Source organism: Silurus meridionalis, chromosome 17, assembly GCF_014805685.1.
Source record: "Silurus meridionalis isolate SWU-2019-XX chromosome 17, ASM1480568v1, whole genome shotgun sequence".
NCBI classification, from domain to species: domain Eukaryota; kingdom Metazoa; phylum Chordata; class Actinopteri; order Siluriformes; family Siluridae; genus Silurus; species Silurus meridionalis.
The window spans coordinates 21912032-21935933 of record NC_060900.1 but is presented as its reverse complement, the minus strand read 5'-3'; the positions used below and the strand labels follow the sequence as shown (position 1 = coordinate 21935933).

At 34.3% G+C, this 23902-nt stretch overlaps 2 protein-coding genes across 5 annotated transcripts; both read right to left on the bottom strand.

Annotated features, from left to right (window-relative positions):
* Positions 1-275: 275 nt before the first annotated feature.
* LOC124399678 (tumor necrosis factor receptor superfamily member 14-like) lies at positions 276-7758 on the bottom strand. Of its 2 annotated transcripts, XM_046870789.1 has the most exons (7): positions 5215-5311; positions 3891-3980; positions 3535-3660; positions 3273-3422; positions 2789-2873; positions 2507-2677; positions 276-2352 (listed from the first exon to the last, which is right to left on the bottom strand). In XM_046870789.1, the coding sequence occupies exons 1-7, from the start codon at positions 5216-5218 to the stop codon at positions 2349-2351; spliced, it is 630 nt and encodes a 209-aa protein (XP_046726745.1). In that variant the 5' UTR covers positions 5219-5311; the 3' UTR covers positions 276-2348. The 2 variants fall into 2 exon arrangements, with proteins under 2 accessions (XP_046726745.1, XP_046726746.1); XM_046870790.1 differs by lacking the exons at positions 276-2352; positions 5215-5311 and adding an exon at positions 7431-7758 and having other exon boundaries at positions 2526-2721; positions 2814-2873.
* Positions 7759-15523: 7765 nt separating this feature from the next.
* LOC124399677 (tumor necrosis factor receptor superfamily member 14-like) lies at positions 15524-22516 on the bottom strand. 3 transcript variants are annotated; one of them, XM_046870786.1, is made up of 10 exons: positions 22362-22516; positions 21741-22246; positions 19282-19371; positions 18941-19066; positions 18699-18848; positions 18164-18248; positions 17901-18049; positions 17720-17736; positions 16612-16670; positions 15524-16522 (listed from the first exon to the last, which is right to left on the bottom strand). In XM_046870786.1, the coding sequence occupies exons 2-10, from the start codon at positions 21778-21780 to the stop codon at positions 16483-16485; spliced, it is 756 nt and encodes a 251-aa protein (XP_046726742.1). In that variant the 5' UTR covers positions 21781-22246; positions 22362-22516; the 3' UTR covers positions 15524-16482. The 3 variants fall into 3 exon arrangements, with proteins under 3 accessions (XP_046726742.1, XP_046726743.1, XP_046726744.1); XM_046870787.1 differs by having other exon boundaries at positions 21741-22364; XM_046870788.1 differs by lacking the exons at positions 21741-22246; positions 22362-22516 and adding an exon at positions 20087-20229.
* Positions 22517-23902: the final 1386 nt, after the last annotated feature.

Here is a 23902-nt window from a genome sequence, read left to right as displayed (position 1 = left end):
ACCTGCATTAATGTGTCTTCATTTATTGATGTTTAATCTCGTTGATCTCTGTCAGGAAAGTGTGAAATATAGGCTAAAATTAGATTTAAGTGCAATTACATTTTAATGCTATCGAGTTTCCTGCTGATGATTTTAGATTATTATTGCTATGTGAATTGGGTCCCTGGTGGTCTAGTGGTTAGGATGCAGTGCTCTCACTGCTGCGGCCAGGGTTTGATCCCCGGTCAGGGAGCCGGTCCCAAGCCCGGATAAATGGGGAGGGTTGCGTTAGGAAGGGCATCCAGCGTAAAAATATGTGCCAAATCAAACATGCGGATGATCCGCTGTGGCGACCCCTAACGGGAGAAGCCGAAAGAAAGAAAGAATTGCTATATGAATTGGTAGAATAATTATAAAAAACCCATTAACTTCAAAATTGGGGATGCTACAATCATACTTAGTGTGAAATAGATTTGAATGTTTAGTATTTTTATAGGACTGAAAGTCCATCTAGTAAAAATAATTTTGACAGGCATCATTTCAGTAGAGTGAGCAACTATTTAAACAGTCCTTTCCAGAAGCAATACTGTGCCTGTCTTTTTGATCAAATTTCTTTTTGAAGCTTCATACCCCAGTCCCTTTGTTCACATTACAAAAATACTGGTGGATTTCAGTCTGTAAGTTATAGTAATGCATAGTAACATTTAACATTTTCAACCATAGGAACAAGTTTACATAAGAGCATTAAAATAAAAAATAAAAATGTGTTAGGAAGTCTGTCATTTTGAAATTATTTCCATAATAACAGTACATGTTATGCACAATACCTCAAATGTTCACATTAATATGTAAAATCTTTTGTTACATTTTTTTTTCAAACAAATATAAACGGATCTGCTGATAGACAGCACACAAAAAGTATGGTGAAAACAGCATTTACCAAAGAATTCCCGCTATAAAATTAGCAACATTATGAAAATGTAGTTAGAAAAGAGGTTAAAAGTTAGAAAAATGCACCGGATTCTTATAGAAAATAAGTCCAAAATGTTGACACATTTAAGTAAAGAAACTATAATCCTTAACTGTACAGAACCCTGTATTAATTCATATGTATCCAGTGTCCATCAAAAGTCACCTAAGTAGCTAAAAGGAGTGAAGCTGAATTAAAGTATTACAGAATGAATTTGGGGCCAATCAGATGCCTCCCTAATGCCATTGCATGATGGATAATTATCCGCCTGTATTTCTCAGCATTGAGGAAGCTATTAATCCAGACCAAATCTCCAGATCCATTTGCAGAAATGCAGCCCCAATCTAGCAGGAAACCTAACCCAGATTCTGACTCACCGATTCAGAGCACCTGTTTTTTTTGCTCGTTACAATCAGGTTACTGCTGGTGAATCTGTTACCATGTACTTACAAATGTAGAGCAGGGCAACAAGAGTAGGTTGAGTATGATAAGTAGAGTAGGTTGTGTAATCAGCACTTTGTCACTGTTGTGGGTTTTAGTGAATGATTGTACATTTGCACACCAATGCATATTTTTTAATTTTAAATCAAGTTGGTTAGCTGTTTTTTTGCATCCTCAACAAGCAGCCATTATAAGCTTTAAAATGTCTAAATTAAAGATAGTTAAACTCAATATGTGGCTTTGAAGTACTGTTTTATGCATGAATACCCTGAATTTGTTAGTTTTTTTTGTTATAATATGCAAAACATCTCATTTCAAAATATATAGGTTTTTATCCGATTAATCAATAAAAAAAAAAACTGTTAAAAAAACCTTGACTGTTCAGCTAACAACAGCTTATCAGAATTCAACTGTGTTCTGGAGAGTAAAAGTATCCTTCCTAAAAAATTTACCAGTAAACCAACTGTTCTGTTTAAAACTGTAAGGTATAATTAAAAATAACTAAACTAACTAATTTCTCTTCAGCTGTATAAAAACATAACTTCTTCATGTCACCATACTGGCTCTGTTAACTAATCATCTCAGTCGTGAATGACAGTAAAGTCGGAAGCTACATCAGCATAGTCCAAATACAATAAAGGAACTGAATCTAATTTTGGTTACAGTCTTAACTATTCATTACTGAGTAGAGAAACTGTGATAGAACAAGTAAATCACTAAAAGCTGCACTGTTAAACCTTAATACTAGTTTGTCAAAGACAGTCAAAAACCATATACAAGCATAACAAGTTAACAAAATGTAATCATGTTATGAATTGATAAAGATCAGACTTATTTTTTTGGGCAAAGTCAGTTTTCTGTAACATGAATTTTAAAACAAATAAAAAGAAAAACAAATGTAATAAAAAAATACTGGTTGTAATATTTAAGCAAGTCAGTACTTACTTATAAATCTCTGCTATCTGCAAAATAAAACAAAGAAAAACAGCCAAATATAAGTACAAAACAAGCACTTACAATATAAATAATAATATTATACAGTAACCATTTGTACACATGCCACTATTTCCACTTAATGAACTGATGCATTGAAATGAAACACTGAACACTACTCACGTTTGATTATTCTGTGCATCCGATTTAAAAATAATAAAAAAAATAATAATAGTCAAAAAAACTGTGGTGATTAAAGCAGCTATAAGACCATGTCTACTCCTTGTTGGTTTGCATTTAACATCGCTAATGGAAGTGCCTTCTTCATCCACAATCTCATCATTGGGCGAACAGCTTGAAGGGGGGGGGGGACTTTTGGACAAAGTAAAACACTCCACCTGAGAGATAAAGAATGCAACAGACAAACAAATATATTATAGCTCATATGATAAATAAATGACTTACTCAGTCCATTTAAAGCATTTCACACCTTCAGGAGAATGAAATCCTGATGGACACATTTCACAAACTGTATCTGAGACCCTCGTGCCTGTAAATAAAGTCACAATTCAAATTCACTGCGGTGAAGCACAACAGTTTTACAATTTGACCAATCTGTATTTAACCCTGCATCTGAAATCTCTCTGTACTGCACAACTGCAAAATGTGTTTTAGGGGGAAAACCCTAAAATCTAAACAAATAATTTAAACAAATGCAAATGCAAAAAATAACAATTATTTTATTAGCATTTGTAGTGAGAAGCTTTTAGGTGCAATAGAAAAACTTCTTATTTTAGATACATATTTCAATGTTTCATTATTTGGCCAAACACACCCCCATAATCATGAAATTATTATTATAGATATATATTGTGTTTAAAACATAGATGCAGAGTGGTATTTTTAATGTGACCCTGATCAGATGAATGACTGAGGCTTTGATACTCACCTGGAGTTTTTATTTGTTCTCCTGGTTTACACTCACTGTGTTTCATTGCAAGAGAACATTCTCCATCTGAGTGCTGTGCACAGTAATACCCATCCAAGACCTCACAGACTGTGTCCTTTATTGTGCTGCAGTTTTGCAAAATATAAAACCCTAAAAACAGAACATTAGTTTAGAAACTGAGTTAACACTAAATTAGATACTGAGGATTTAAATATTAAACATAAAATACTCAAGATATTAAAATTTGCACAATGATATTTACCTCCATCACAGGTTTTACATGGAAAACAACTGTGTAGACCATTAGGCACATTCATGAATGTTCCTTTAGTACAAGGAGTACATCTTATACTGTAATCACCAGTACAGTCTCTGAGAACCACAAACCCTGCAAAACAAAAATAATATGAACAAAAATGTTATTAAAACATTTAAATTAGAGCCAAATATGAATAAAAACATGGTTTTAATTTCTCTACATCAACTAAGCATCAGTATATTTTGTTGTAAAAAGACAAATTAATATAAATCACTTTAAAAATCACAGAGATTTAAATTCTATTATATTCTGATCCATTTTATTAACGACTTAACTATTAAAGTATCATCATGTCATACCTATGTTACACATTGGACAGCATTCTCCAGTTGTTGATAGATATTCACCGTGCCTGCATGATGCTCCAAATGTTTTAAGAGCATAAACACCTGTTTTGAAAGAAGCAAATGCATGTAAATATTTCTGAAGCAAGTACAATATTGAATGATTGTTTAAGTCTAAACACAAATCATAAAAATCACAAAAATCAGCTAAATATGTGGAAACCTCTCTTATAAAAATTTATTTACTTTCCTTATTAATTATATGATTAAAATCGATTAGAAACTACAAAATACATATTTAAAAAAAAAAAAAACAAGATCTAATCTAATTAATATGATTTCACCAATATATCTAATTATAAACTGACATAAATCACAAGTTCGTAACAATATCTCTGGTGTAATCCTGAGCTCTGGGTAACTGGCTGTGTGCTGACTTTCTCCATGCACTCTTCTTCTCAACTCCTAAAACATTCCACTAGGTGGCGTGACTAGATTGTAGGATTGAATGTGTTTTTCTCTCACAGCTGATGCTTTTGTTTTTTTTAGCTTGTTACATGTACATTTAAGTACAGTGAAGTTCTTTCTTTGCATATCCCACTGATGTTAGGAAGCTGGGGTCAGAGCTCAGGGTCAGCTATGATACAGATCAAGGGCCCAAGAGTGACAGCTTAGCAAAACCAGGACTTGAACCACCAGACATTCCTGTTCAGTAAACTTAACCACTGAGCCACCGTCTCTCTAAATCTCTAGAGTTCTCAGGATAGAGTCTGGATCCACCAGGACCATGACCCAAATAAAGCAGTAACGTAAGATAAAGTGGGTTAATGCATAAATATATGTATATAATACTCTATTTAAAGTAATATATGTATATAATACTTTAAATAGAGTCTTCTGGATCATATTTGTCCATGTAAACAGACAATTCAGCAGTTTATAAACTCATCTTGGTCAAAGTTGCCACACCAGTAATGCAGTAGATCACTGGGTGGCGTGTGTGTGTGTGTGTGTGTGTGTGTGTGTGTGTGTGTGTGTGTGTGTTTCATGAGATGATATAAACAGAACACGCAGCACAAAATATTGGATTATATAAACCAGGCCTCTTAATCCTTAACCTCTTAGTCGTCAGTGTTGCGCCAGCGCCATTGTTCTCAGGGATTAACATTTAGCTGTACATTAAATAAAAAGGGACAAGAGTAACCATGACTAACTATACATCATTCTAAGATGATTTCAGATCACTGTTTTTCAATGGAAAATGTATAACAAATGTATTTGTTGAATTTGTGTAAGCAGTACACACAAACAACATGGATAAAAAAAATGAACTACTTACACATTTATTCTAATAACGAGTTAAAATCACATCCACTGCTGCTAATCCCAGTTTATTAGGAAAGATAAGGGTCCAGTGAACAACATGCTGTAAAGCATTTTTGCTCCAATCAAACAAAAGTGTTGTAATTTAGATGGTTATTCTTTTGTTTAGGTCACAGAACTTCGGTGGTGTTTGTGTGTATATATTTCGAATAACTTTCACATAAAAAAACACAGACATCTTGCTGGGAAAAAAACAAATATGGCCGGTAGAATATAGTGTTACAAAACAAATGAGACCACACAAAAAAAAATAAAACAAAAAAAAGGTTAAAGAGGCAGAATCTTGGGTTGAGTCTCCTCTCTATAGGTGTCCAGGTGCTGGTATTATGCACCATCATTTCAAACCAGCCAGTAGCATTATGGAAACAAAATGATTGATGGAAAATCTAGCCAGTGAGTGCAGTATTCTAACGATACATTATATATCTAACGAGGATTTTATTCCCCACGTGGGGAAATCTTAGTTTTATAACTCTTTTTTTCTGTGACGCCCCAGGAAGTGGTTACAAAAAAAATGTAAAATAAAAAAAAAAGAAACCTATTTTTGGGATTGAAATGACCGGACATCAACTGTAAAACAATAGCTTGTCTGGCTACCTGGCCGTCAATATGAATGCCAAATCAATATCAATAGCCCCAAACATGTATAACAAAATCCTTTAATGTTCAGCCATTCATTAATATGCAGACTGTATGAATAGAGTATGAATGATCACCTGAGTTTAGCAGGTGGCTCTCAAACAGGGGGAGGGAGAAAAGGATCAGACATTATCTCAGATAAATGTTTGTAGGAATATCATTTGTCATGAAAATCTTAATAAAGTTTGAAATGTAAACTCATGAGACATATGGCTTTTACCCTGTACTTTTCTGGATTGCTCCAGGACTGATTTCATGTATTTATATATGAAATAAAAATATTGTTCAATGCAGGAAGTGTATATCCATGGGAAATCATCATCTATAACTTAATATCTTTTTGAGCAATATCAACTTTGAATGATTAAATGAGTAAAGCCCAAAGTGTTTTCTTTCCAAAGATATCTAAATTGTGTATGTAGCACATTTCTATCAGGAACTGTTAACATTTAAATTTAGGTAGAGCATTTGATCTGTGAGTCTGAAAGTTTGGGCTGTGTGTGGCAGGGAGGGGGAAACCAGACATGGGTATGATTATGATAAAAGCTTCTTGACTTGACTTGAAAAAGGTGCAGTTTTATAGCAAAGGTTCCGTTTGGTGTCCTGAAGATTTACGTAATTGAAACCACCATTATTACTTTAAAACATTTACAAGAATTTTTTGTCTTCATGCTCTATGTTGCATCGATATTTCTCAATGTCTGTGTTGCATAAAGTATTAAAAACAGGAAGTATTAATTTATGGTACATTTAGAACAGATAGAAATGTGCGATTAAGTTGTGATTAAATATTTAATTTGACTGACAGCCCTAATATTAATATGATGTTAGGACCAGTTACACAATGTGACACTATAACAGGTAGAAATAATAACAAAAGATGTACTTCTAGACTGTTAAAAGCAGTGTGTAATAGGTTAGCCTTCAGCACAGATTTACGGAGTCACAGCTAAAAATGTCCTACCTACATTTCAATGTTAACAGTTCCTAATAAAAGTGGGCCACATACACAATTTAGATATCTTTAAAAAGAAGACACTTTTAATTTTACTGTCTATATTTAAAGTTGATATTGCTCAAAAAGATAGGTTATAGGTGATGAAGTACAGTGAAAAAAAAATCCTGAATTGAAATTTTTTGTTTCTTCATATATTAACTGAGGTGGCAAAAGTACACACATATTTTACTTAAGTAGAAGTACAGATACTTATGTTTTAAAATACTATATATTATACTTTTGTACTCAAGTTAAAGTAAAGAAGTTTTGGCTCTGACATGTACTTAAGTAAAAAGTAGATTATTAATGTATATTGTAAATGAGATAATATTGTAATAGAATAACTGAAGGATGGGTTAGTGAGTTGTGTCTTTTCTCGCTTTATAGCTAAACAGGATTTGCGTTTCTGGTGTTGAGTTAAACTAAATATTATTTTAGTTTTACTGGTTCGTATAAAAAGAGTAAGTAAATACTCAGTGGTCGGAATAAACATCAGCTACAATAGAAGACCTGAGCAGGTCACAATAACCAGTTACTGATTATGTAGAACAAAAGAGTCAGAAACTTGGATTTCATTATCATAAAATAAAATGATAATACTACAGCCTTAAACCAGAAGAACCAGTTGTTCACAAGACTGTGTCGTTTCTTTTTGCTTTTCTCCCTTCGTCACTTTCCTTCCCTTCGAAACACGTTGAGCAGATAGACGCCTTTTCTCTGACAGTCGCAGTAGACGGAATTTTCCCTCTGTAACTTTTCCAATTACTGATTTTATTTTAACACGCTTTAGTTTAAAAAAAAACACACTGTATAATGATCACATATTTCGATCCCGCATATCCACAAAATTTCTCCAATTGTTGGATTCTAGTGATGAATCGTTCATGAATGATTCGTTCATTTTTAAACGAGTCTTTAATGTGACTCAGATGAACGAGTGAATCGGTCATTTTCTACTGGACGCGCACGAGCATAGCATCCAATAAACCCCGTGGTTATGTCCAGGAAACAGAATTGAGTAATTCGTTTTCTTTTATCACGTGACTCCTATAGACAATGCAATATATCAGGATTAATTTCTTTTTTTTGCTCCGAATCTTAACACTATTCTTACAATGATTGGGAGTCACGTGACAAAAGAGCTGAACCAGAAGCATGGACCAGAAGTTATGAGACGTGATCTAATCATTCTATAATTCTATTCATAATTTGACATTAGTTGCATTGTCATATTTTAGACCTTGGACCACTTTTGATAGATACTGACCACTGCAGACTGGAGCTGCAGTTTTGGAGATGCTCTGACCCAGTCTAGCCTCACAATTTATCCCTTGTCAAACTCACAAACAGGTGCCAGGATGAAGACATAATCAGTGTTATTTACTCACTAGTTATAATGTTATAATGTCATAATGTTATGAATGATTGGTGTATACTACGAAAAGTTGCAAAATGTTGGAACGATTGTTTAAGCCTGCACTACTATATGTATATAAATCTTTAGAAAATGTTCATGGATCATATACTGTGCTTTTAGGAAAATCTTCATTCCTTTACTTTTTTAAATAAAATGTTTTTTTATATGGCAGCCTGATACCACAATTATTCAAATAGATGTTTTTTCTAATTAGTCTATGCTGAGTACCCCATAATGACAAAGTGGAAACAGGATTCTATTTTTTATTTTATTTTTGATATTAAAATCACTGAAATAGCATATGTACATAATTATTCAGACTCGGTACTTAGTTGAAGTATGTTTTGTGATGCAACAATTACGGCCTCAAGTCTTTTTGATGCAACACTTCATACACCTGGATTGGGATTTGGGATTTTTCATGGAAAAGGTTGGATGGGGACAGTCGGTGGACAGCCACCGTCAGGTCTCTCTAGAGAAGTTCAATGGGGTTCACCACTGCTGCTACGTAAATATGACATATCACAATACCTTGGAGACCGAGGCGTGTCCTGAGAGTCGCATGGAATATAGATTAACATGGGAGAGGTAGAGCTGCATCTTCCTGGAGACAAAACAGGAAAAGAATGTAGGTTTTTTTTGTTGAATTTATTTTCGTTTTTTTTGCACTACAAAGGCATGTTTGTGAAAGGCCCATGTGTTAGAAGTCAGAAGGCAATTTAGTAAATTTATGATTTCCTGTCTGTCTGAACCGAAAGAAATAAAACTTAACTATCTGTAAAATATTATAATAATATTATATTAGCTTGCTGATGGATTCAATTAAAATGGTGCAAACAAACACAAAATCTAATAGCAGCAAATAACAGCAGCAGTAAATGATAAAATATTTTGTCACCAATGCATATTTGTTTATGTTTTTTTATTAATCAAGTCTGTTTGTTCGCTGCATTTCTCCTTTCCATTCTCTTTTTATAGCATTTGTCTACTACAACAGAAACTTATCTGTTTTCAAACGTGATTTACTGCGGCTTTACGTTCAAATGCTTGTTTTTAATGTTTGTGTCAGTATGTGGCTTTTGCAATTTTAAGCACAGTTTTATACATGAATACCCTGAATTCTGGGCTTTATATGCAGTAGTTATAATCAGCTAAACATCTTATTTAAAAATATATATAGGTTTTTATCTGATTAATCGGAAAAAAAAGAAAAAAACAGTCCAACTAATCGACTATCAAAATAATCATTAGTGACTGTATCGTAATCGTAATTGACTGTTCAGCTAAAAACAGCTAAACAGGATTCAACTGTGTTTTGAAAAGTAAAAGTATCCTTCCTAAAAAAAAGTAGACCTACAGTTCTGTTTAAAACTGTCAGGTGTAATTATAAATAACTAAACTAACTAACTTCTGTTCAGCTGTATAAAAACATAACTACTTGATGTCACCATACTGGCTCTGTTGAATAATCATTTCAGTTCTGAAGGACAGTAAAGTTGGAAGCTACATAAACATAGTCCAAATAAAATAAATGAAGTGAATCTCATTTTGCTTTCCCTGATTAAAGCCTTAACTATTAATTTCTGAGTTGAAAAAACTGTGATAGAACAAGGAAATCACCAAAAAATGCACTGCAATACCTTAATACTAGTGTGTTAAAGACAGTCAAAAACCATATACAAGCATAAAGAGTTAACAAAATGTAATCATATTATGAATTGGAAAAGATCAGAATTATTCTTTTGGGCAAAGTCAGTTTTTTGTTTCATTACTGGTATTGACTGCATTAAAATAAAAGAGTTGCATGGAGCCTGTGACTTGTTTCTACATCTAGGATCAAGTGAAACAAGATGAATAAAGTGCTGCTAATAGCTTCAGGACTGCAAAAATTAAAATGCTTTCATTTAAATAGTGAACTTTAAAATTCTGGTTGTAATATTTCAGCAAATAAGTCAGTACTTACTCTTTATTCTCTGCTATCTGCAAAATAATACAAAACAGCCAAATATAAGTATAAAACAAGCACTTACAATATAAATAATAATATTATTTAGTAACCATTTGTACACATGCCATTATTTTAACTTAATGAACTGATGCATTGAAATGAAATAGAAATGAAACTATAGTGAAGCACACAACAGTTTTACAATAGGACCAGTCATCTGTGTTTTTAAGGATGCAGTGTTTCCCAACCCTCAGTGGCGGGTGGTCAGCCTTCTCCGCTGGCCTAAACACTATCAGAAGCACTGACCTTCATTAACAAACTAAATTCTAATATTTGTTCCATGAAATTGTATTAATTTATTCCCAACAGTTTATTCTCTTCATTTCGTAGCATTTCTCTTGGCCGCACTGCTTCCAGTACGTGTACGTGCCCAGAGCCTTCAAAGTCAGTACTGCTGGCCTTTTTACCATAGAGAGTATTAGCAATGGCTCTGTTTCTTTGACCAATCAGATTTCAAATTCGCCTCACAGGGCCAGCTAGCTGGCCCAGAATAGCGTCAGCATTTTTCCGTCCTCTGATTGGTTGGTCAGAGGGAAACTGTTATAGCAAAGTTTGACTGGCAAAACACATCGGTTGTAGTGTAGAGGTTTGGAGTTGTCTTAACTGGGTTTCTTGTTTTAGTAAAATAGTATTGACCCTCCATATGCGAAATGTAAAACAAGTGTGTAGACCATTAGACATATTCATGAATGTTCCTTTAGAACAAGGAGTACATGTTTTACTGTAATCACCAATACAGTCTCTGAGAATCACCAACCTTGCAGAACAAAAATAATATCAACAAAAATGTTATTAAGTGATGAGAAATCAGAGGATAAACATATAAAACAGTTCAACAAAGGCTCACATTTTTATTAGAGCCAAATATGAATAAAAACATGGTTTTAATTTATCTACAACTAAACATCAGTATATTTTGTTGTAAAAAAGACAAATAAATATAAATCACTTTAAAAATCACAGAGAGATTTACATTCTATCCTATTCTGTTCTATTCTATTCTATTTATGACTTAACTATTAAAGTATCATGTCATACCTATGTTACACATTGGACAGCATTCTCCAGCTGTTGAAAGATATTGACCGTGCCTGCATGATGCTCCAAATGTTTTAAGAGCATAAACACCTGTTTTGAAAGAAGCAAATGCATGTAAATATTTCTGAAGAAAGTAAAATATTAAAATATTGTTTTTAGCCTAAACACAAATCATAAGAATCACAAAAATCAGCTAAATATGTGGACACCTCTCCTACCAAAATTAATTTACTTTCCTTATTAATTACATGCTTGAAATAAATTTGAACATCTAAACTACTTTTCTTTAAAAAAAAAATAAACAAGATCTAATCTGATGAAGTAACAATATCTCTGGTGTGATCCTGAGCTCTGGGTAACTGGCTGTGTGCTGACTTTCTCCATGCACTCTTCTTCTCAACTCCAAAAACATTCCACTAGGTGGCGTGACTAGATTGTAGGATTAAATGTGTTTTTCTGTCACAGCTGATTCTTATTTTGCTTGTAACATGTACATTTAAGTACAGTTCTTTCTTCGCATATCCCAGCGATGTTAGGAAGCTGGGGTCAGAGCTCAGGGTCAGCTATGATACAGATCAAGGGCAGCTTAGCGATACCAGGACTTGAACCACCAGACCTTCCGTTCAGTGACCCAGAACCTTAAACACTGAGCTCTAAATCTCTAGAGTTCTTAGGATAGAATCTGGATCTACCAGGACAATTAAGCCCAAATAAAGCAGCTACATAAGATAAAGTGGGTAAATGCATAAACATATGTATATAATACTTCAAATAGAGTCTTCTGGATCATTTGTTCAGGTTAATCAGACAATTCCACAGTGTGGGCAGGTCACAATAAGCACTTACCGATTATGTAGAACAGAAGAGGCAGAAACGTGGATTTTAAAATAAAATATTTAAAAATAAAATAATGATATTACAGTGTTAGACCAGAAGAATCGGTTGGTCACAAGACCAATCGTTTCTTTTTGTTTTTCTCTCTTCCTCTTACAGACTTCTGTTGCTCAGATCCTTGTGCTTGCCCATTTTTCCAGATATTTAACAAATCAACTTGGAGGACAAAATGTTCACTTGCTGCCTAATATATCCCACTCATTAACAGGTGCCATGTTGAAGAGATAATCCACGTTATTTACTCACTGGTCATGATGTTATAATGTCATAGTGTTATGCCTTGTCGAATGTATTTTCCAGTGACCACTTTAGCTGATTTCTTCTATCAGGATATATGGAACAGAAAAACTGACTTTTGTACGTGGTGATTTGGATTTGCTTTCTTTCCTGGCTCTAAAGTAACGCTTTTTATATTTCTCTCTTTTAATTTTCTCCTTTACCACCTGTGCCTCCAATTGCATCTAAACTTTTAACATAGAGAGGCCTGGCTCAGGCTGATTTTCAGGAGTTTCGGGAATATTAGGCAAGTTATTTTTGCCCTTATCACTGACTGAGCTCATAATATACAACTTCTGTCTTGTTTTTCATTTTTCGTCATGAACGGCTCCTCCGTGGGGATCTTGGAGAGCACCAGATACCTTGGTGTTCACCTGGCGGAGAACCTCACCCGGTCCCTAAACACCAGCTCTGTAAGAAGTAAAGTCTAGCAGCGTCTCTATTTACTGAGAAAGCTGAGAAAGGCACAGCTTCCACCACATATTCTTACCACCATCTACGGTTGGACCAATGAAAAATCTCCCTGAGCAGCTGCATCACTGCCTGGTTTGGGAACTGTACCATCTCGGATCGCAAGACCCTACAACGGATAGTGAGGATGGCTGAGAAGATCATCAGGGTCTCTCTTCCTTCCATCATGGACATTTATACCACACGCTGCATCCATAAAGCCACCAGCATGTGGCTGACTACACACACTCCTCACACACACTCTTCACTCTTCTGCCATCTGGAAAGAGGTACAGAAGCATTCGGCCCTCATATCCATTGTGTGTAACTGTTTTTTCCCGCAAGACAATCAGACTCCTCAAAATGAAGGCACTGGACTGATACACACACAATCAAAAGGAAAACCTCTGTTTTTTTTTACTGGAAAGCGCCTTGTGCTCCTTTTGGTGGTTGTAATGCACTTTATAAATAAAGTTTGATTGATTGATTGATTGATTGATTGATTGATTGATTGATTTGCACAAACTGCTGTTTGCACACGCTTGTTGCCTGAAAAAATTAACATCCAGTCAAATGTTTACATGTACAGAATTAATTTTTGATTTGTATACAGACACAACATTCTGTACTGTACTGGTCGGCACTACAGTGTTACTGTTTTTCCTTGTCTCATGTTGTCTCTTGTCATTTTCCCTCTTCGCCTTTTTGCACTAAATGTTGCACATGTGCACTTTGTGTTGTTAGTTTAGAGTCATGTGTACTTCTGTGTTCCTTTTGTTAATTTATGTTCGCTGTAGCATCTTTGTCCTGGGAAAATGTTGTTTTGTTTTACTGTGTACTGCATTGTATATGGATGAAATGACAATAAAGCTTACTTGACTTGACTTAACTTGAAGTAACTGGTGATGATGGTGACAGAGATCTGAGCTGCAAGTGTTGTGCACTTCTCAATAGAAATCAGCTCTGGACAGTCATCTAATAATAAATCTAATAAAACTAATTTGCACAAAACGAAGCTGCCACTTATATTATACTGTAGTTTGAGATTTATTTGTCTTTTCAGAGGTTGTTCTAAATGGAAATAAATCTGTGCTGGCATGCAGTTAAAGCTGTGTATCACAAAGTTACTGTCCCATGTGAGGTGCCTTGATCTGGTTCTTTTAAGAAAAAAACGAGAGCCAACTAATGTACTGTATATGCTTCTCTTTTTAAACAACAACAGTGTGAATGTTGAACCATGTGTTTGACTCACAGTGTTGTGTGTGATTGAATCTCACTAAAGCAAGAATACTTTATGTCAAGGCAGTTTAGTTGATTTTATTATGTTAATAGATGTAATAAAATTCACTGTACATAAAGGTAATTGAGTTTATCTAATGTTAGATTTTATTTAATAATTTTTATTTATTAATAAAAGTTTTCACAAAACAATTTAGTTCTTATTAGCCTTTAAAAAAAATGTGTCATCATGCAATATAAGTTCTAGTGCAAGTTTTAAAAACTACAAAACAAACAATAATGCATTAATATAAACTTGTGATTTGCAGCTGAAACTATTGTAAGAGCTGTTATTTGAACAATAATTAGTACATTCACACAAATCAGATTTAAGCATTTAACAACACTAATGTAAACCCAAATTACAAAAAGGAAATTTTAAAAGAGTATATAAATGGCAATTTATACTTTTTATGCAAGGCAGTAAAAAGCTAGTAAAAAGCTGCAAGTAATTTACAGAGAAGGTTGCTTTAAGATAAGATAAGATAAGATAAGATAAGATAAGATAAGATAAGATAAGATATACCTTTATTCGTCCCACAGTGGGGAAATTTCTTTGTTACAGCAGCAAAGAAAAAAATAAAAATGTACACAATGAATAACTACAAATAAGGAAAAAAGTACGTATTGCAGGTAGTATTGCACACAGGTGGTATTGCACTTATTGCAGGTAATCTTGCAATAAAAAGGCAGGTGATTCTGTCTCTGTGGTTTTGACTCTAGTGTGTATAAAGACACAATTGAAAATGAGCACAAGGTTGCACAACTGAAATATATTTAAGTAACCATCACAAATAAATAACACATTTAAAAACTAAACAAATTTCCCCCAGATTTCATCACTGACTTGACCAATGTGTGCCAGTTTACCAACAAAAGAAATTGCTGCATGTGTAACTATGTAAAGTAAAAGGCTGGTTGCCTCTTATTTTACATACAGTAGGTGCACCTGCATTAATGTGTCTTCATTTATTGATGTTTAATCTTGATCTCTGTCAGGAAAGTGTGAAATATGGGCTAAAATTAGATTTAAGTGCAATTTTAATGCTATTGAGTTTCCTGCTGATGATTTTAGATTATTATTGCTATAGGAATTGGTAGACTGCTTATAAAAAAACCCCATTAACCTCAAACTTGGAGTTGCTATAATCATACTTGAATGTTTAGTATTTTTATAGGACTGAAAGTCCATCTAGTAAAAATTATTTTGACAGGAATTATTTCAGTAGAGTGAGCAACTATTTAAACAGTCCTTTCCAGAGGCAATACAGTGCCTGTCTTTTTGATCGGATCTCTTTTTGGAGCTTCATACCCCAGTCACTTTGTTCACATTACAAAGATACTGGTGGATATCAGTCTGTAAGGCAGAGTAATGCATAGTAACATTTAACATTTTGAACCATAGGAACAAGTTTCCATAAAATAAAAAAATTAAAAAGCCTGCTAAGAAGCTATCATTTTGAAATTATTTCCAGAATAACTGTACATGTTATGCACAATACTTCAAATGGTCACATGAATGTAACATATTTTGTTAAATAAAAAAAAATCATTTTGACTTTAACTCAATATTTAAGTAAAGAAAATATAATCCCTAACTAGTACAGAACCTTTTATTAATTAATGTGTATCCGGTGTCCATCAAAAATCACATCAATAGCTAAAAAGAGTGAAGCTGAATTAAAGTATTACAGGAACATCATGTTCCTCAGTGAAATAGTGAAAATACACTAGCAATCAGATTCATAACAATGCAGAAACAATAAAAAATGTCAAGTTCTGTAATTAAAATATCAAACTACAGTACTGTGCAAAAGTTGGTGTGGTAAAAAAAAAAAAAGTCAGGTGTGGTAAAAAAAAATAACCACACATCTTATGTGGATGTAGGCTGCTTCAAATCCTTCTGTCTCGTCATATTTTTCCAGATAGACTTGATGTTGAGATCAGGGCTCTGTGTCAGCCAAACCATCACTTCCAGGACTCCATGTATTTCTTTTTGCTGAAGATAGTTCTTAATCATATGTGCTGTATGTTTGGGGTTATTGTCCTGCTGCAGAATAAATTTGCCTCCCTGATGCCATTGCATGATGGATAAATTATCTGCCTGTAATTAATCCAGACCAAATCTCCAGATCCATTTGCAGAAATGCAGCTCCAATCTTGCAGGAAACCTAACCCAGATTCTGACTCACCAATTCAGAGCACCTGCTTTTGTTCTTCGTTACAATCAGGTTACTGCTGGTGAATCTGTTACCAGAAAATCTTTCCTAAAGGAAAGTAATAATAGCATTTATCTTCTATATTATGGACTAGCTTTTATATGCATTTGTGACCTGAAGGCAGGAGAAGCTCTTACCGCTTACTAGTTGATGATGCACAACTTGAATTGTGAGGATCTGTTTCCTCTGTGGCAACCTGTATGCAAACAATAAACAGCATTAAAATTTGGGTTTTAAGGTTGAGTATGTTAAGTAGAGTAGGTTGCACAATCAGCTCGCTCACGACATAGGGATGGATTCAATTAAAACAATGCCTACAAACACTGTCACTGTTGTGGGTTTTAGTGAATGATTGTACATTTGCACACCAATGCATATTTTTTCGTTTTTAATCAAGTCAGTTAGCTGTTTTTTTGGTATCCTCAACAAGCAGCAATTATAAGTTTTAAAATGTCTAAATTAAAGATAGTTAAACTCAATATGTGGCTTTTGCATTTTTTAAAGACACTATTATGCACGAATACCCTGAATTAGGGTTTTTTTGTTATAATAAGCAAAACAACTAATTTTAAAATATATAGGTTTTTATCCGATCAATCGAAATAAAAAAACTAAATTCGTCAAAATAATCGATTATCAAGATAATAGCTAATGACTATCATAATCGTAATTGACTGTTCAGCTAACAGCTAATCAGGATTCAACTGTGTTCTGGAGAGTAAAAGTATCCTTCCTAAAAAAGTCACCAGTAAACCAACTGTTCTGTTTAAAACTGTAAGGTATAATTCAAATAACTAAACTAACTAACTTCTATTCAGCTGTATAAAAACATAACTTCTTCATGTCACCATACTGGCTCTGTTAACTAATCAACTCAGTCGTGAATGACAGTAAAGTCAGAAGCTACATCAGCATAGTCCAAATACAATAAAGGAACTGAATCTAATTTTGGTTACAGTCTTAACTATTCATTACTGAGTAGAGAAACTGTGATAGAACAAGTAAATCACTAAAAGCTGCACTGTTAAACCTTAATACTAGTTTGTTAAAAACAGTCAAAAACCATATACAAGCATAACAAGTTAACAAAATGTTATCATGTTATGAATTGATAAAGATCAGACTTATTTTTTTGGCCAAAGTCAGTTTTCTATAACATGAATTTTAAAAGAAATATTAAAAAAAATCAAATATTAAATTTAATAAAAAATACTGGTTGTAATATTTAAACAAGTCAGTACTTACTAATAATTCTCTGCTATCTTCAAAATAAAACAAAGAAAAACAGCCAAATATAAGTACAAAACAAGCACTTACAATATAAATAATAATATTATACAGTAACCATTTGTAAACATGCCACTATTTCCACTTAATTGATAAAACTGATGCATTGTTTAAATCAGAAATTAAGCATGGAACTCACATTTGATTATTTTGTGCATAAGTAATAATAGTAAGAAAGCTGTCATTAGTAAAGCTGCTATAAGACCATGTCTCCTCCTTGTTGGTTTGCATTTAACATCGCTAATGGAAGTGCCTTCTTCATCAACAATCTCATCATTGGGCGAACAGCTTGAAGGGGGGGGAAAAAAACTTTTAGACAAAGTAAAACACTCCACCTGAGAGATAAAGAATGCAACAGACAAACAAATATATTATAGCTCACATGATAAATAAATGACTTACTCAGTCCATTTAAAGCATTTCACACCTTCAGGAGAATAAAATCCTGATGGACACATTTCACAAACTGTATCTGAGACCCTCGTGCCTGTAAATAAAGTCACAATTCAAATTCACTGCGGTGAAGCACAACAGTTTTACAATAGGACCAATCTGTATTTAACCCTGCATCTGAAATCTCTCTGTACTGCACAACTATAAAATGTGTTTTAAGGGGAAAACCCTAAAATCTAAACAAATAATTTCAAAAAATGCAAAGAATAAAAATTCTTTTATTAGATCATTTGTGTTTTTTAACCCTCCATTATAAAGTTTTTAAAATGACTTTATAGAAATTAAGTGCTATTGAAGCTATTACTATTTTTTTTGCAATGGAAAAATTTCTTATTTCAGATACATATTTCAATTATTTGGCCAAACACAGCTCCATAATCATGAAATTATTATTATAGATATATATTGTGTTTAAAACATAGATGCAGAGTGGTATTTTTAATGTGACCCTGATCAGATGAATGACTGAGGCTTTGATACTCACCTGGAGTTTTTATTTGTTCTCCTGGTTTACATTCACTGTGTTTCATTGCAAGAGAACATTCTCCATCTGAGTGCTGTGCACAGTAATACCCATCCAAGACCTCACAGACTGTGTCCTTTATTGTGCTGCAGTTTTGCAAAGTATAAAACCCTAAAAACAGAACATTAGTTTAGAAAATACTGAGGATGTAAATATTAAAAATAAAATACTCAAGACATTAAAATTTGCACAATGATATTTACCTCCGTCACAGGTTTTACATGGAAAACAACTGTGTCGACGATTACGCACATTCATGAATGTCCCTTTAGTACAAGAAATACATGTTGTACTGTAATCACCAATACAGTCTCTGAAAACCACCAAACCTGCAGAACAAAAATAATATGAACAGAACTGTTTTTAAACATTTTTATTAGAGCCAAATATGAATAAAAACATGGTTTTAATTTATTTGCATCAGCTAAGCATCAGTATATTTTGGTGTAAAAAAAATAAAATAAATATAAATCACTTTAAAAATCATAGAGAGATTTACATTCTATTCTATTCTGATCTATTTTATTTTATCATCATGGCATACCTATGTTACACATTGGACAGCATTCTCCTGCTGTTGATAAATATTCACCGTGCCTGCATAATGCTCCAAATGTTTTAAAAGCATAAACACCTGTTTTGAAAAAATGAATGCATGTAAATACTTCCAAAGCAAGTAAAATATTGAATGATTGTTTAAGTGTAAACACAAATCATAAGAATCACAAAAATCAGCTAAATATGTGGAAACCTCTCTTATAAAAATGTATTTACTTTCCTCATTAATTATAAGATTGAAATGGATTAGAACCTACAAAATGTACCCAAAAAAAAAAAAAGCTTTATTCTGATTTCACCAATATATCTAATTATAAACGGACAAAAATCACACGTTGTAACAATATCTCTGGTGTGATCCTGAGCTCTGGGTAACTGGCTGTGTGCTGACTTTCTCCATGCACTCTTCTTCTCAACTCCTAAAACATTCCACTAGGAGATTGTACACATTGTAGAATTAAATGTGTTTTTCTGTTACAGCTGATTTTTTTTTTTGCTTGTTACATGTACATTTAAGTACAGTGAAGTTCTTTCGTCGCATATCCCAGCGATGTTAGGATCAGTAACCTTAACCACTTACCTACCAGCTCCCTAAATCTCTAGAGTTCTCAGGATGGAGTCTGGATCCACCAGGACCGTGACCCAAATAAACCAGTTAGATAAGATAAAGTGGGTGAATGCATAAATATATGTACATAATACAAAAAAATAAATAAAAATTCTTCGGGATCATATTTGTCCAGATTTGACCATCCCAGTGTGTAAACTCGTCTTCGTCAAAGATGCCACACCAGTTATACTATACAGCAGTGGTCCCCAAGCCCCGGGCCGCGGTCCGACACCGGTCCATGGGGCAATTGGTACCGGGCCGCACAGAAAGAATACATAACTTACATTATTTCCGTTTTATTTATTATCTGATTCTGAACGATGTTCTTTTTGGAAAATTAAAAATGATTTCCGCCACACCTGTCTATGACTCACTCTTGATGCATGTGAAGATGCCTAGGTCACGTGTCTTACCTCCATCCTCTACCTTCTTAAAGGGGCTGCTGCGGCCGCTAACACATCATACATTACCGCTAAATTCAAACATCAAGCTAGCAACATCAACAAACAACAACAACAGTGGATTCACCCCCCCGTCCGTGAAAATATTGACTGACAATAATCCGGTCCGTGGTACAAAAATGGTTGGGGACCACTGATCTGAAGGACAATTTCTTCCGGATTATATACTTTCGATTATAAATGTATAAATGAGATAATATTGTAATAGAATAACTGAAGGATGGGTTATTGCAGACATGGGCAAAACACGGCCACCGAACGTGACCATCTAATGAGCCCTTCTGCAAAAATGAGCTTCAAAGAAAAGAAAAGTGCAAAGTGAGCGCCGAGTGTTTAATACGTAGTGGACAACAAAATATTTTTCCACTGAAGTCCAAAGAGTACAATATTAGCCGTCACTGAATCGCAGTTTTGCCGGTGAAAATACTTTACCAAGGCAAGTATTTTGCTGGCATTTAAATTAGCAAAAGTTAGCAAGCCTTTCTCCGAAGGCGAGTTTTTAAAAGAATGTATGGTAGAGACGGCAGGTGTCTTGTGTCCGGAGAGCCAGGGCAAATTTGATAAACTCAGTTTGTCACGCAGAACTTTGACTCTCCAGGTGGAACTGATTGACGAAGATATAACCAGCCAGATATACAAAAAAGCTGAGTTGACGAAAGAGTTTTTGAGCATGGAGTCCCTTAAGGGAACAATATAATACAACACGGATTTATATAACACGGTGTCTGCTGCCATCGAGAGACATAAGCTACCTTGGAGTAAACTTGCCAATGTCACGACGGATGGATCACCAAATGTAACTGGAAAAGACGTTGGGCTGCTGAAAAGGCCCAGGATAAAGTGAAAGAAAAAACCCTAAACACCTTTGAAATCGCTTTGCAAGTCTATATTGCAGCTTAATCATGTCCTGAATCCAGTCGTAAATCTTGTCAACTTTATACGCGCTCGGGGACTTCAGCATCGTCAGTTCATCAAAACAATTTGTACATGTTGCATATTCATGCTTTGCTACATATTACAGGTCAAATCTCCAATGTAATACACACACACACACACACACACACACACACACACACACACACATATCCTGGCCCGGCCCCTCTGTCAAATTTTAGAACCCATTGTGGTACGACATGCAGTGAAATGCTTTAATGAAATGTTTTATTTCTGGGTTAGTGAGTTGTGTAAAGTTGTGTAAATAACCGCTATGACTGTTTTGCTTTATAACTAAACAGGGTTCGAGTTACCTGAATATTAGGGTAACTTTTAGTTTTACTGGTTCGTATTAAAAGAGAAAGTAAATATTTATTCTCAGTGGTTGGAATAAACAGCAGCTACAATATGAGATGTGAGCAGATCACAAGAACCACTTACTGATTATGTAGAACAGAAGCGTCAGAAACGTGGATTTCATTATTTAAAATAAATATTAATGTAAAAAATATTAATCTAACAGCGTTAGAACAGAAGAACTGACTGGTCACAGGAATGTGTCGTTTCTTTTCGCTTTTCATTTGAACGTTTTTTGTCTCCATTTGTCCTCCAGGTCTCCATTTTCCGTCTGTAACCGAGTGAAAGCTTTTTGAGCAGATAGACGCCTTTTTCTCCAAGTCAAGAGTCGCAGTAGACTGAATATTCCCTCTGTAACCATCCCAATTTCAATTCCAATCCGATTTCTTTTCGACACGCTTTAGTTTGAACAAAAAACACTGCATATTTATTTTGATTCCATATATCCACAAAATTGCTCAATGTGTTCATGGTTTTGTTTACTTTCCCCATCCAGTGAAATGCGGACGTTCGGAACGGGAAGATCATGTGCTAAAAGCCGTGTCTGGTGGTTTCTTTCTTCATGCACAATCTAATTATTGAGGGAACATCTTAAAGAAAGTAAAAATGAACACTTTTACACAGAGTAAGCCATTCTAACTAAGATATAAAAATGCAACAGGCAAACAAATATATTATAGCTCACAATATAAATAAATGACTTACTTGGTCCTTTTAAAGCATCTCACACCTTTAGGGGAATAAAATCCTGATGGACACGCTTCACAAACTGTATCTGAGGATTTAGTGCTTGTAAATACATTCACAATTAAAATTCACTGCAGTGAAGCCCACAACAGTTTCACAATGAAACCAGTAATTTGTTTTTTAAGATGCAGTGTTTCCCAACCCTGCACCTGAAATCTCTCTGTACTGCACATATTTGAACTTATGGTGGTCTTGTTAAAAGGAGAAATGTGTTTTAGGGGGAAAAACCTAGAATCTAAGAATCATTTTATAAAAGTTATTTTCTTTTACGATTTTTTTAACTTAACACAAATTATTTACTTTAAAAGTTACTACTTTGCATGAGTCACTCATTGACCTGTAACATAGTTATAACTTTAAATTTAATTAAGAGCTTTAAGATGCAATGGCCAAAACTTTGTTACATACATATTCCACAGAATGTTGTGTAATTTTACTCCACAATCATACCATTGTCTGCTATGAATTTAAGTGTATTGTTTAAAAACACTAATTCAGAGTGGCGGTTATTAATGCGACTATTATCAGAGGAAGAACTGAGGCTAGTGCTGACCTGGGGTTTTTACCTGTTGCCCGGGTTTACATTCACTGTGTCTCATTGCAAGAGAACAGTCTCCTTTTGAGAATTGCACACAAAGATATCCACCCAAGACCTCACAGACTGTATCCTTTATTCTGCTCCAGTTTTGCAAAGTACAAAGCCCTAGAAACAAAATAACATTAAAAATCCTCAGTTAATTACATATACAAGACTTAAAAATGTAAAACAAACAACTGGGAAGAAATATATTTCCCTGTGCCACAGGTTTTACAGGGAAAACATTTGGCACATTAGGCACATTTATGAAAATCCCTTTTTGTACATGGGGTGCATGTTGTCCTTATCAACTTTTTACCTGTTCTTTAGCTTTACTTCCTTTAACCTTGTGACTTGATTCAATTAGTAAAGTATCATCATGGCATATCTCTATTACACATATGACAGCATTCTCCAGCTGTTGATAGATAATCATTTCCTCTGCATTTAGATCCATATGTGACAAGAGCATGCAAAGCTGTTTGGAGACAAATCAAATTATTTTCTAATGCATGGATATACTATAGCATTGAAGATGGGTCGAGGCTGGGTCTTCCAACATGACAATGACCCGAAGCACACAGCCAGGATAACCAAGGAGTGGCTCTGTAAGAAGCATATCAAGGTTCTGGCGTGGCCTAGCCAGTCTCCAGACCTAAACCCAATAGAGAATCTTTGGAGGGAGCTCAAACTCCGTGTTTCTCAGCAACAGGCCAGAAACCTGACTGATCTAGAGAAGATCTTTGTGGAGGAGTGGGCCAAAATCCCTCCTGCAGTGTGTGCAAACCTGGTGAAAAACTACAGGAAACGTTTGACCTCTGTAATTGCAAACAAAGGCTACTGTAGCAAATATTAACATTGACTTTCTCAGGTGTTCAAATATTTATTTGCAGCTGTATCATACAAATAAATAGTTAAAAAA